Genomic DNA, 14,294 nt, shown 5'->3' on the forward strand with positions numbered 1-14,294 from the left:
CCCCCTTCCACGCTGGTTGACTTTCATCATCACCGTTTGGTGGTTCAGAGTCCTGCTGCGTCCAGTGATAGCCCAGGCTTTGGCATTTGGGACTGCAGACCGGGACCCACTGCTCTCTGGGGTGACCCTGGGTGCCCTGTCCCACTTTCACGGACACAGCCTGGGACACAGGAGGTGCCTATTAAGAGTGTGTTTCCCCTCTTCCACACCCTCAGTCTTGGCATTAATCACTGCCCAAACGGACAAACTTCAGCCCTATCCAAGAACAAAGAATGAAGTCTGGCCTCAAATCTCTGCCTGGGGACTGGGTCCTGCTTGCCTGTTGCAGTCCCAAGTGTTGACCCCCGAAGCGGTGTCTGGGCTCAGGGCTGCTTACTAGGATACCCCACCCCTTACTAGACATTCACTCCATTTGGGAGTCGCTTTGTCTGGAACCCCTTCCCCATCAAATACCCTTCATTTGCCAGACCGAGGTGGCTGCCTTCCTTGGATGTATCCCTCCTGCATTTTAAGCATGTTGTGAGCTAGGGGACAGTATTTTTAACTGTGATTTCTTTTTCATGTGTCCTTTGTTTTATACCCTTAAAGAGGAATAATTTGAAAAACTGTTTCCCAATCAAATATATAATCATGAACAATTTGCTCTGTAGGAAGAAGGGAATGGCAGGCACCCTCAGATGGATTAAAGGACTCCTAATTACTTACACCTGCAGAAGCTGTCACTTCTGTAGGGTGTGCAATCAGCTGCCCAAGTGTGTGCTGGGAAAACGTGATTGTTTAAGCCTGGGGCACAGCTCAGAGCCCGCCCAGACTGAGGCTCTCCTACCGGGGTCATTAGCCCAGCGTGGGCTCTGCAGGCATTTGTTAAGGTGTATTGCATGCCTGGACATAAAAGCAGGTGGCCGAGTGAGCCTACACGCCTGTTCCACATGCAAACAAGTTGTGACCATTGAAAAAAACAGAATCCTTCTTACTTTATGATTGTGAATTCTCTTTTCCAGCTGAGTCTGGTGGTTCACAATGTGGCTGGCACGTTAGAATCACCAGGGAGACTCTACAAACCCTGATAATTGTACCTAGACCAAGTAAATCAGCCTCTTTTGAGCCGCAGTTTTATCTTCTTTTTTAATTGGAGGAAAATTGCTTTATAATGTTGTGTTGGTTTCTGCTGTACACCAAAGAGAATCAGTCATAATTATATATATTCATATCCCCTCTCCACATCCCACCCCTCTGGGTCATCACATGCTGGGCTCCCTGTGTTATATACCAACTTTCAACAACTACTGTGAAATGGAATATTTCCTGCCGAATCAGTAAACAAGGATGTCACATCATTGTGATTTCAGGCCTCCAAACATAAATTTCTGAGTCCAAGGGGCACCCAAAAGGGAGAACAATGCCTGAGATCCAGCAGCTGTCGGCTGCCGCCACTCCCTGCAGTAAGTGAGGACCTAGGATGGGAAAAATAAAAAAGCAGGATGCTGGCCCTAGACAGCTGAGACGCGTATGAAAGGAGTGACGTCAGTGAGATCACTGAATCACTGAGATCACTGCTTGCATCTTCCCATACCTAGACGAGTGCTAAATTCCTTAGTTTCAGGGATCTGGTTTTCCTTAATTAACAATAATCTCTAATGTCCAGAATACCTGCCCCCTTTGCTGGCAAACCTAGATATAAACTGCCTCCTCCGCCTGCCTCCTCAGTTCTCTCAGTGTAACTTGTGATGCTGTCTCCCAGGCTTGAAGTCCTAAGAATGACCACCAAATAAAACGTAACTCTCAACTTCCGGATTGTAACTCCTTTTTAAGTCAACACCATCTATTTTACACACGATGGTGGATATACGTCAACACTGCTTTCTCAGTTCATCCTACCCTCTCCTCCCCGCCCCAACTTGTCCACAGCAGGGCCGAGTAATACTTCTTTGCAAATATGTACTACATCTTCTTTATCCATCCATCTGCTGATGGACATCTAGTTGCTTCCATGTCCTGGCTATTGTAAATAGTGTTGCAATGAACACTGGGGTGAATGTGTCTTTTAGAATTGTGGTTTTCTCCAGGTATATGCCTAGTAGTGGGATTGTGGGGTCATGTGGTATATTTATTCCTAGTTTTTAAAGGAATCTGCACACTGCTCTCCATAATGGCTCCATCAGTTTACATTCCTACCAACAAAGCAAGAGGGTTCACTTTTCCCCACATCCTCTCCAGCATTTATTGTTTATAGATTTTTTTGATGATGGCCATTCTAAATGGTGTGAAGAGAGGCCTTATTGTAGTTCTGATTTGCATTTCTCTAATAATGAGAGTCCCTTGGACTGCAAGGAGATCCAACCAGTCCATTCTAAAGGAGATCAGTCCTGGGTGTTCATTGGAAGGACTGATGTCAAAGCTGAAACTCCAATACTTTGGCCACCTCATGCAAAGAGTTGACTCATTGGAAAAGACTCTGATGCTGGGAGGCATTGGGGGCAGGAGGAGAAGGGGACGATAGAGGATGAGATGGCTGGATGGCATCACCGACTCGATGGACGTGAGTCTGAGTGAACTCCGGGAGTTGGTGATGGACAGGGAGGCCTGGCGTGCTGTGATTCATGGGGTCGCAAAGAGTCGGACACGACTGAGCGACTGAACTGAGCTGAATAATTAGAGATGTTGAGCATCGTTTCGTGTGTTTATTAGCCATCTGTATGTCTTCTTTGGAGAAATGTCTGTTTAGGTCTTCTGCCCATTTTTTGATTGGGTTGTTTTTCTGATATTGAGCTGTATGAGCTGCTTATATATTTTGAAGATTAACCTCTTGTCAGTTGTTTCATTTAAGTCTTTTCATCTTGTTTATAGTTTTCTGTGCAAAAGTGTTTTATTAGGTCTCATTTATTGTTTTTATTCCCATTAATCTAGGAGGTGGGTCAGAATCTTGCTGTGATTTATATCAGAGTATACTGCCTATGTTTTTCTCTAAGAACTTTATAGTTTCTGGCCTTAAATTTAAGCCTTTAATCCACTTTGAATTTACTTCTATGTATGGTGTTAGGACGGAGAAGGCAATGGCACCCCACTCCAGTACTCTTGCCTGGAAAATCCCATGGACAGAGGAGCCTGGTAGGCTGCAGTCCATGGGTCGCTAAGAGTCAGACACAACTGAGTGACTTTGCTTTGACTTTTCACTTTCATGCATTGGAGAAGGAAATGGCAACCCACTCCAGTGTTCTTGCCTGGAGAATCCCAGGGACGGGGGAGCCTGGTGGGCTGCCGTCTCTGGGGTCGAACAGAGTCAGACACGACTGAAGTGACTTAGCATAGCATATGGTGTTAGGAAGTGTTCTAATTTCATTCTTTGACACATAGCTGTCCAGTCTTCCCAGCACCACTTATTGAAGAGGCTGTCTTCAAAGACTCAAATTGTCTAAATGACTATACTACCCAAAGCAATCTACAGATTCAAAGCAATTCCTATCAAATTACCAATGGCATTTTTCACAGAACTAAAACAAAAAAAATTCACAAAATATATGGAAACAGTTCAGTTCAGTTGCTCTGTCATCTCCAATTCTTTGCCACCCCATGGACTGCAGCACGCCAGGCTTCTCTGTCCATCACCAACTTCTGGAGCTTGCTCAAACTCATGCCCATTGAGTTGGTGATGCCACCCAACCATCTCATCCTCTGCCGTCTCCTTCTCCTCCTGCCTTCAATCTTTCCCAGCATCAGGGTCTTTTCCAATGAGTCAGTTCTTCACATCAGGTGGCCAAAGTATTGGAGCTTCAGCTTCAGCATCAGTCCTTCCAATGAATGCTCAAGGTTGATTTCCTTTAGGATTGACTGGATGGATCTCCTTGCAGTCCAAGGGACTCTCAAGTCTTCTCCAACACCATAATTCAAAAGCATCATTCTTTGGTGCTCAGCCTTCAGCTCTCACATCCATACATGACTACTGGAAAAACCATAGCCTTGACTAGATGCACCTTTGTCGGTAAAGTAATGTCTCTGCTTTTTAATATGCTGTCTAGGTTTGTCATAGTTTTTCTTCCAAGGAGCAAGTGTCTTGTAATTTCATGGCTGCAGTCACCATCTGCAGTGATTTTGGAGCCCCCCCAAAATAAAATCTGTCACTGTTTCCATTGTTTCCCCATCTATTTGCTGTGAAGTGATGGGACTGGATGCTATGATCTTAAGTTTTTTGAATGTTGAGTTTTAAGCCAACTTTTTCACTCTCCTCTTATTTTCATCAAGAGCCTCTTTAGGTCCTCTTTGCTTTCTGCCATAAGGGTGGTGTTACCTGCATATCTGAGGTTATTGATATTTCTCCTGGCAATCTTGATTTCAGCTTGTGCTTCTTCCAGCCCAGCATTTCACATGATATACTCTGCATATAAGTTAAATAAGTAGGGTGACAATATACTTGAGGTACTCCTTTCCCAATTTAGAACCAGTCTGTTGTTCTATGTCCAGTTCTGTTGCTTCTTGACCTGCATACAGATTTCTCAGGGAGACACTAAAGACCCCGAATAGCCAGAGCAATCTTGAGAAAGAAGAATGGAGCTGGAAGAATCAACCTCCCTGACTTCAGACTATACCACAAAGCGACAGTCACCAAAACAGTGTGGTACTGGTGCAGCAACAGAAGCGTAGGCCAATGGGCAGCAGTTTCAGAAGCTCCTCGGGCGATTCCAGTGAGCTGCTGGGTTTGAACACCAGTGCTCAACCAATGGTTCTCAAGCTTCAGCTGCATTAGAACCACAGTGAGGGCTTGTCAAAACCCACTCCAGAGATCAGTAAATGCGGAGGGTGTTCAATATTTTGCATGTTTCATATAATGTTGTCAGTGCTTAAAACAATGAATTCCTTTTATATCAGAATAGGTAACCTTTTTGTTTTTGCATATACAACAGGCAGTATTGAATGTTGTCATCATTAGCTAATGTAGTCATTTTTACGAGACTTTCATTCTCATCCTTCAGGTCTCAGAAAAGGTACCAGACTGAGATGCCTTCAGTCTGCCCTTGAGAAAGGCAGTTGTATCCCATCACCTGGGCCCTAAACACAGCCTGTTCTCTTAATTCCTCTTGTTGCAGGTAAGCTCCATGATGACAGAAACCTACCTGCCTTCTTCATAGTGGCAAGCATTCCAGACCCCTGCTGAATGTGGATCTGTTGCCCCCACAGAGCAACCCTGGGAAAAAGGCACCATTATGGCCCGTATTTCACAGACCAGGGCATAGAGATACACAAAGACTAAGAAACCTGTCCAAGATTACAGTGGAGAAACTGAGATTCAACCCGTGTCCTGACCAGAGCTGGGCTCTTAAACCACTATAAGAATTACCATGTCTTAAGCAGCAACCTTCCTTCCCAGCAAGAAACTGAATCACTCACCTAAGAATGTCAACTGTATCTGCCTTACTGCCACTTAATCCAAAGCTTATTTTTTCCCAAATAACTATTAAAAATCCAGAACCAATACCCATGTGGCCAACCTGGGTAGTAATAGTGGCAACCTATTTAAAAACTGTATTGTCCACAACAGAAACCTACCTCCAAAGTCCCAAAGCAGGTTAAAGATTTTCCATCTCATATATAATCACATTACAATATTTAAGTACATAATGCTGGTATTTAGGGGAGGAAAAATCACATGAAAACAAATGGATGTGAATAATCTGACTTTATTCAGCATGCTAATAGTTTAAACTGGTAATAAATTAGTATATACAGTTATCAAAAATGTTGGGGGCTTTCCAAGAAAAGGGTTTCTGAATGTGTACACTGAATTATCTGCAGAATCCTCTGATGTGGAGTTACTGAAGAATAAAGTGTCTTTCTCTGTAAGTCATCTTAGTGTTTAGATTAGAAAGGTTTCGATTACCATTCCAGCTCCTGCACACTACGAAGCCTGAAATTACAGTACTGAATTTAGAAATCCCCGGATTCAGTCTCCCGATTTTAACAGACGAGGAACCCACTGGTCTTGCCAAAGATTACAAAGCTAGCAGGTCACAGAGCTGGATTACAAATCAGGCCTCAGAGGGGCTCTGAAATGTCTGTGAAGCTAAGCAAGGGACCCCACAGAACCCTAGTCATATCTGCAAGACCCTGGTTTTACCTTCTGCTTAACATAGGATTAAATCCTGATGTGTTCTTTGTGGTTAACCGATGTAGTGACTCAGTTGCTTTCGGGAATGAAATCATGCCTGTGATCACATTCCTGAATATCACTCATCACCAGTGCCACTGGCTTGTCTCCTGGGACATTTGGACTTGGGCACCTTTTCTTCCTGCTCTTACGCTCACAGCAGAGGTGACATTAAAGATGTCTGTTCTTATTTGAAATTCATCATTGGTTATCGGTATCTACCAAACCATCAGATCTGAGTGTGGGACAGTCTTTTTCTCTTTGAAATTCATCCCCACCAGTTATCACACACCTTGCTCTGTTCACTTGAGCCACCACTGGTTTCAAAGCAACTGTGGATGACTTCTGGGGTGTCGGTGTCCCTGACAGTGATTTCTCAACACATCAAGAACACACCGTACACTTCATATAATGCACCAAGCAGTTTTGCATACAAGTTTTGGTGATTTACTTCTCAGTCTAATGGCTTCATATAGCTATGCCATTGGCAGGAGAAAAAAGGCCACTGGCCTGTTTTAATTTAAACCCCCAATGAGTGTACAAAACATTTATCAGTTAGTAATAAAAAGCTCACATTCTGGCAAGCTATTTTTCTCGTTAATTGCAGGAGCCAATTCCACAACAACCCACCAGACATCAGTTAATTTTATGTACACACAACAAAGGTGTGTACCTAAAGGGAAATTTGGAATTTCCATGCAAGTGATTCTATTTCTTGCTACTCTCATGGCTGTGGCAAAGTTAGACCAATGGCCTATCTTTGTATTTTTCTTTTTCTCCAGGGTAACAATTCTCTGCAAGAGTGAATGTATGTGTGGCTACAGCTTATAAAGGCTTACTATATATGCCCTTGGGCTTTCCTGGTGGCTCAGTCAGTAAAGAATCTGCCTGAAATACGGGAGACCTGGGTTCGATCCCTAGGTGGGGAAGATCCCCTGGAGAAGGGAATGGTAACCCACTCCAGTATTCTTGCCTGGAGAATCCCATGGACAGAGGAGTCTGGCGGGCTGCAGTCCATGGGGTCAGAAAGAGCCAGACACGACTGAGCGACTAAGCGCAGCACATATCTGCCCTCAGGGCATATTTAATTAGAACAGGCATCTCATTTTCAAGTTCATCCTTAGTAAATACAAGGGCTGTTATCAAAGCTTTACCTTTTAGGACTAGTGACTGATTTGGTAGTAGTGCTGAAAGCACAGCCACCAGCCACGAAGACTTGACGTTAACCCGTCTAGAGTAAAATCTCATTAGCCTTATCGAAAAACAAATACACACACAAGAGGCCAGATACAGAAATATTAGTTGCACTGATCTTGAAAAAGCACTCAAGCATTTAATTAAATAACTAAGTAGGCATAGTTTTCTCTTCTCGTTCTGTTACCAGTTTCACTTCCTTTGGCTGTTTTTTATCTTGTCCTGATTTTCAAGGAAAACGCAGAATATTGATAAGGGAAGTCCATATCCTTTGACTGTTTTGTTTTTTGACTTTTCTTCTTAACTCACTAACTTTGTGAGCTCAGTATATTTTTTCTTTGCACCACCACCAGGACCCAGTATATGAAGCATAATGAAGTGGCACGTTTAACAGAACACAGATCCCTGACGAAGGTCAGCACGGTGAGGGAGTAGAAGGCGAAGTCCCAACAGACTAGAGGCAACTGACTTCCTTCAGTTTACAACAGCAAAGAGCTGACGTCAAATTGCATAGAAAGGGCTGATTTAAAAAATCTTCGTAAGTGATTAAAATAAAAATCTTTTTAAGTTAAAGAAACCTAATGCTTTGAGGTAGATGATGCTGTTGTCAGATAATGAAGTAATAGTGTAAAGATATAAAAATAAAACTCAGGGAAAAAAGCACTGATTTGAAATTATCTTCTTTTATGTTTGGATGGAAACACTTCCAATTCAAGGTTTTGAGCACAAAATCCAGGCATGTCATGTGGTGGACTTGCTTCTTCAATTGGAGATGAACTTGGCACCCGATGGAAAGAATCCAGACTCTCATGAACAGCAAACCACAAAAGGACTGTCCCCGTAAAGAAGCCAGTGACTCCGCATTAGACTTTTCCAGCTTGCCTCATTCCCCAAGTTCAGGTTTTAGAACCTAAAAATCTTCTTCAGCATTTAACTAGTTCTTTGTTGGTGGAAGGGGCTGGGACTGTCTCTCCACACGTGAACTGATCCTAAGACAGAACAAGAAATTACATTACTCACTGAGTGTCTGTGTCACAGATGCATCAATAGTAAGATTTCATTTTGTTACACAGTCAATCTTGCTCTGTTAAGTTTTTCCTTTGCTCTATGACTTCATCCTTGGTCAAAGTCAGCACCAGAAATATAATCTTGAATAATCTTGCCCAGTTTTTAGACCCAAATTCATATTTAATGCACCATATTATTATCTTAGGTGGCTCTAGTAGTAAAGAACCCACCTGCCAATGCAGGAGAGGTAAGAGACGTGGATTTGATCCCTGGGTCTGGAAGACCCTCTGGAGGAGGGCATGGCAATTCACTCCAGTATTCTTGCCTGGAGAATCCCACGGACAGAGGAGACTGGCAGGCTACAGTCCATACGATCACATAGGAAGACACGACTGAAGTGACTTAGCACGCACGCACCTTACCTTATAAACAAACATGTCCATCTTCACTACAGAGTTCCCACTTCTTGGAAATCACATTTACAAAACACATGTTTTAAGGTTCTGTATTAATCACTACTTGCACTACTACTTCTCCAATATTTGGTCACTCAAATTACTTGTTCCAACTAAAGTGGGTAGCTCTTTATGTTTCCCAACACAGATAATCTGTAAACTAGCTACTTTGTAAATGAAGTTCAACCTCTGATGATTTCTCCTGGCTTATGCCAGCCACCCCCAGAAACCTCTGCCTCCCAGGTTACCCCTCAACTCCTGTAGTCTGACCCCTGTTAAGGACCAGCCTTATTCTGTCCCTGGCAATCTCTGACTCCTGCCCAGCACCTGGAACCCTCCCACCACGCTCTTTGGAACTTACGGTCCACCATCAACATGAGGCTCCATGTTCTCAACCTCTGAAAACAGCCTTCTTGCTCTAACACAGGGGTCTCAATGGGTGGTGGGAAGGAGGTGTTACTTGTATCTTTGGGGACATCTGGCAATGTGTAGAGACGTTTTGGGTTGACATACTGAGGGCTGCCACTGGCACCGAGTGGGGAGAGGCCAGGGATGCCACTCAGCAGCCTCAGCGCACGATCACCCGCCTTAAGGCCGCAGTCTCTCCTCACAGCAGCACTCGTGCTCACCCTTGTCTGGTTCTGTTTCTTCAGAACACATTTAAATCAAGAATAAACCAGTCAACGGCTAAAGTACAGTCTAAGTTACAGCCTGTTTCTGTCAGGAGTCTGTCTTGTTCCCACCTTGCCTATAAGCACTTTAGAATTTATCCTTAAGAATGTTAAGCACTGTTATGGGACAACTATATCTCAACAACAACAACAAACACAACAAACTCAGAAAATAGAATGTTAAGTCTCTTAAGACTCCATTCAAAGTACTGACCAAAAGCTGGGGGTGAGGGGGCAGTCACAACATTTGTTTTCTATTGTCAACATCTTTGGATGAAAACAACAGGACGTTAAAGACTAAAATGAAAATTGTAAAATTCCAACTATGGCACAGCTCAAACAAGATAATACAGAGTTCTGTATATAAGTCAGGTAAGAGATACTATAAAACTGTTCCTTTCAAAATAAGTCTAGGAACTCTGAACGATTCTAATTACTTATTAAATAATGGAGGAATAAAGACTTTCAATTAATCTTTATGATCATTTTCCTGTTAAATAAGTAATCCCAGTAAGATTCATTAGATAAAGAACAGTTTATTGCCTTCTCCAAAAAAAGTTAATAAATTGAGCTTTTAAAATTTTCAGTAACAATATAATACAAAATTTTAATTTGCAATTGCTTATGAATGGCTCTCGGAGAAGGCAATGGCAACCCAGTCCAGTACTCTTGCCTGGAAAATCCCATGGGCAGAGGAGCCTGGTAGGCTACAGTCCATGGGATCCTGAAGAGTCGGACACGACTGAGCAACTTCACTTTCACTTTTCACTTTCATGCACTGGAGAAGGAAATGGCAACCCACCCGAGTGTTCTTGCCTGGAGAATCCCAGGGACGGGGGAGCCTGGTGGGCTGCCGTCTATGGGGTCGCACAGAGTTGCACACGACTGAAGCGACTTAGCAGCAGCAGCAGGAGCATGAATGGCTCTTTAAAATTCATTTAAAAATATAGCATTTTCCTAACACACCATTAGAAAACAATCTCCTGCACTTACATATCACAGGCAGACTGCTCAAGGTTCTTGCAACCCTCTCCCCCCTCCCCCTGTTTTAAAACCTGACTCCTTACCTTGTCATAAATCACTTTTATAATGAGAGAGCAGCTAGGGCAGGTTGCCACATCTTCCCCATTCTCCAAATCTTCCTATAAATAAAATTAAACACCGTATGGGTCAGCGCAGCCTTCCCTTGGTGATCTCCTCCTCCCCAACCCTCTCACTTCTGTGGGCAAGCTCCTTGGAGGCTGGCCTCCCCACAAGGCAGTTCAGTTCAGTCGTGTCTGACTCTCTGCGACCACATGGATCGCAGCATACCAGGCCTCCCTGTCCATCACCAACTCCCGGAGTTTACTCAAACTCATGTCCATCGAGTCGGTGATGCCATCCAACCATCTCATCCTCTGTTGTCCCCTTCTCCTCCCGCCTTCAATCTTTCCCAGCATCAGAGTCTTTTCCAAGAAGTCAGTTCTTCACATCAGGTGGCCTAGGTATTGGAGTTTCATTGGAGTCCAAGGTATTGGACTATTCATAGTCCTTCCAATGAATATTCAGGACTGATCTCCTTTAGGATGGACTGGTTGGATCTCCTTGCAGTCCAAGGGACTCTCAAGAGTCTTCTCCAATACCTCAGTTCAAAAGCATCAATTCTTCGGCGCGCAGCTTTCTTTACAGTCCAACTCTCACATCCACTGGACAAACCCACAAGGCACGTGAGGACCAAAAGCACCTCCCGAGAGAAACGCCTGCCCCATTCTTCCCTGGAAGCGTCACTTAGGGAAAAAACACTCAGGAAGGTGAGTCATGGTTCAGTCGTCTAAAAACCCACCCCCACCTCGGAAGACAAAAACACACTCCTTCCTCCAAAACGCATCCTAGGGAGGGGAAGCTTGAGCGGCGGGGGTTGGCGAGAAGACTGGTACTCGCTGCCATCCACCCCCTCCCCGCTCTCCTCAGGCCTGACAGAAGACCAGAACCACAGACGGCGCAAAGTACCGACTCTGGTAGAATTCAGAAAGGGATGATAAAAGGAAGCGGATAACTCTGAGCCGCGCGGCTCCGCGGCAGGAACTCGGCAGAGCTAACACGCGCCTGCTCCGAGGAGCCTCCCGTTACCTTGGTGATGCAGAAGTTATCCCCACACGGGCAGGGGTAGAAGTAGGTCTCCGAGTCTTCGTCGTATTGGAAGTCCTCGATCTCCACCTCATCGTGAAATACCGCCATCGTCACTGGAACCGGCACAGGTCTCTCAGCTTCGCCGTCCGACCCAGGCCGGGGCCCCGGGCCAACTTGGCTGGCGCCCGCCCACACGGGAGTCTTCACAGAGCACCCGCGCGCGGAACCCCGCTTCCGGCCCACGGAGGCCCGCTTCCGGCGCAGAGACAATGACGCAACTCCGGGAGTCAGGCCAAAGGGGTGACCGGGCAGCGGTCACCATGGAGATGGCGGCTCTAGGGGGCGGAGACACGGGCGAATAGGGCTCGCGGCTCGGGGTCGATCGAGCGTCGCTCCGCCTATCGGGCGACAGCAACCAATGGCATGTGGGTTTCTCTCACGGGCCTGTGCGTCACTTCGAGGACGCCGGAAGCTCTCCAGAGCCGGGGCGGGGCTTGGCGCTGCGCGAGCGGCTGGGTCGGCGCGGGGGTGGTGGCGGTGTGGAGACTCCCGATTGAGGCGTAGTGTCTCGTGTCTCACGTCCGTGGGCCTCAGGCCTTAAGCAGACTCCGTAGGAGGCCCCGGTCGGCCTAAGTAGCGTCAGCCCGGCCCTTGGCGCCGCTGGCGGAAAGCGCTTTGCGGGGTGAGAGGCGGCGGCGGGAACTTCTCAGCCCCCTGGACCTCCCCGGTGAGGGACGGAAAGCTGAGGTCTTGATTCACCGAGTGACTTTGAGCTCCGAGCGGCGCGTGGCTTGTGATCGGGCCGCGCTCGGCTGTCCAGGTACAGCCCGGCCTCTCCCTCAGCCCAGCTTCTCTTCAGAGGCCCGTGAGGTGTGTGGTCGAAAGGACCAAGCGAGGTCTGTTACGCGGGGTTGACGCTCAGTGTCATTCTTCCACCAGTGCTGGGAATCTAGGCGTCATTCATTCCGTGTTAGTAGTCTTTAAACGGAGATACAGAGAGTCAGATGTCTTGACCGAAATCGCACATCTGGAAAATGAAGAGCCTGGCTGTCCCCAAAGCCTAGGAACGAATGACTTAACTGGTGTTGAACCACAGGTCCGGGAATTGGTGATGGACAGGGAGGCCTAGCGTGCGTGGGGTCGCAAAGAGTCGGACACGACTGAGCGACTGAACTGAGCCGAACCACAGTTTCTTCTTTGAAAGAGAAATGGAATCAGCACGCAGAGTTATTATAATACCATGAGGCCTTAATATACGTTAAAGTGAAATGAAGATAAAAGGTGATACGTCTTGTGTTGGCAAAGTGGGGTTTCATGGGAGTTTTGCTCTATCACTAAGTATTTATTCAAATCTTGGTAGAGTAGGAAGGCAGTGGGGAAAAGCCCTATTGAAAAGCAGATCTGGGCTCAGAAGATGACTGTTTGGATCTGGGAGCTGGATATTTATGTTCTTTGGCTTTATTTCCTCTTCTGACTGAAGAAGAGTTGGATTAGAGATGATTTACAAGACTCCTTTCAGGTCTAACACTTTACTTTTGCGTGGAAATTGCGAGTTTTACGTGGTTCAGCAATCACATGTACCATATTTAATTTATGTTAGCATAATACATATGTACACTTCCCTATGCTTATTTATGCATACACAAATGTTTGCATGAATTAATTTTGTGTGTGCTGAAGTTCCAGCTGGTTTAGCTCCTTTAAAGCTTGAAAACCTAATGGTAAAGGAGTCTTTGGGAGATAATTTGGAAGTTACATTAAAAGGGTTTATAGAATATGGCAGAGGCCTCACAAACATTGTGTTTTCCTTAATTGGAGATCTAACCAGCAGTTGGAAAGTGTTTGTTAAACGTTTGTTAAACTCATTGCGGGTTAACTGGACTGATTTCTGCTTTGAGCAAAGGAGCAGCAAAGCCCTTTTGGTAAAGCCTATGTAGTTCAGAGGCTGCTCGCTGTGTCTTTGTGAGTGAAGTGAAAGTCGCTGAGTCGTGTCCGACTCTTTGTGACCCCATGGACTATTCTCCAGGCCAGAATACTGGAGTGGGTAGCCTTTCCCTTCTCCAGGGGATCGTCCCAACCCAGGGATCGAACCCAGGTCTCCTGCATTGCGGGCAGATTCTTTATCATCTGAGCCACAGGGGAAGCCTTTGTAGACAAGGATTTTCCCAGGGAGCCTCTTGGAGAGAGGAGGACAGAAGAGAGTTGATAGTGTCAGAATTGTAGTCCCAGTGATCATTTTGAGGTCGGGAATCTTTTTGTTCTTTAGTACTTCTGAGCATAAGTACCTCCAGAATAAAGGTGAGTTGTTTTTGAAGGTCCGGAAATGGGTGCATATTTGGTTCATGGAAGTATACATTGGTAGACCTTTTAGGAAGTAGTTTGGGTCTGTCAAAAACAATTTGCTGAGGAATTTTGAAATCTGAAGTTAGTAATCCTAAAAGTTACAGGAGTTGTTGGGTGATTTTTCTTTATAATTTCTTTGTAATTTTCCAACTTTTCTTTGAGTATGTATTACCTCAAGTAGAAAAAGGCAGGTGAACGAGCCACTTTACTAGTAGTAGTTGACGCTGTGTGCCAGACCCTGTAGCAAGTGGTGTTTAGATGCATCCTGTTATTAAAACAACGAGGCATAGGTATCACTCCCATTTTCAACACTGGGAAACCTGAGGGTTTAGAGGCTTAGGTTTAGACACTTGCCTAAAAGGGCCAAGCTAGTGA

The 14,294-nt window shown here is 45.3% G+C and overlaps 2 protein-coding genes across 10 annotated transcripts in view; one reads left to right on the forward strand and one right to left on the reverse strand.

Annotated features, from left to right (window-relative positions):
* Positions 1 to 5,652: 5,652 nt before the first annotated feature.
* DPH3 (diphthamide biosynthesis 3) lies at positions 5,653 to 11,952 on the reverse strand. 3 transcript variants are annotated; one of them, XM_027549509.1, is made up of 3 exons: positions 11,577 to 11,850; positions 10,535 to 10,609; positions 5,653 to 8,322 (listed from the first exon to the last, which is right to left on the reverse strand). In XM_027549509.1, the coding sequence occupies exons 1-3, from the start codon at positions 11,682 to 11,684 to the stop codon at positions 8,257 to 8,259; spliced, it is 249 nt and encodes an 82-aa protein (XP_027405310.1). In that variant the 5' UTR covers positions 11,685 to 11,850; the 3' UTR covers positions 5,653 to 8,256. The 3 variants fall into 3 exon arrangements, with proteins under 3 accessions (XP_027405310.1, XP_027405319.1, XP_027405299.1); XM_027549498.1 differs by lacking the exon at positions 5,653 to 8,322 and adding an exon at positions 8,329 to 9,443 and having other exon boundaries at positions 11,577 to 11,952; XM_027549518.1 differs by lacking the exon at positions 10,535 to 10,609 and having other exon boundaries at positions 11,577 to 11,843.
* Positions 11,953 to 12,065: 113 nt separating this feature from the next.
* The window catches only part of OXNAD1 (oxidoreductase NAD binding domain containing 1), a 53,119-nt gene continuing 50,890 nt past the window's right edge, over positions 12,066 to 14,294 (forward strand). The window contains exon 1 of one of the 7 annotated variants that reach the window (XM_027549461.1): positions 12,066 to 12,446. The gene's annotated coding sequence lies outside the window, so the exon portion shown is untranslated. Of the gene's footprint in view, positions 12,473 to 12,496; positions 12,858 to 14,294 lie in introns of those variants that run through there. The other 6 variants (XM_027549437.1, XM_027549469.1, XM_027549444.1 and 3 more) reach the window with 6 other exon arrangements.

The sequence above is a fragment of the Bos indicus x Bos taurus genome, chromosome 1, assembly GCF_003369695.1.
Source record: "Bos indicus x Bos taurus breed Angus x Brahman F1 hybrid chromosome 1, Bos_hybrid_MaternalHap_v2.0, whole genome shotgun sequence".
NCBI classification, from domain to species: Eukaryota; Metazoa; Chordata; class Mammalia; order Artiodactyla; family Bovidae; genus Bos; species Bos indicus x Bos taurus.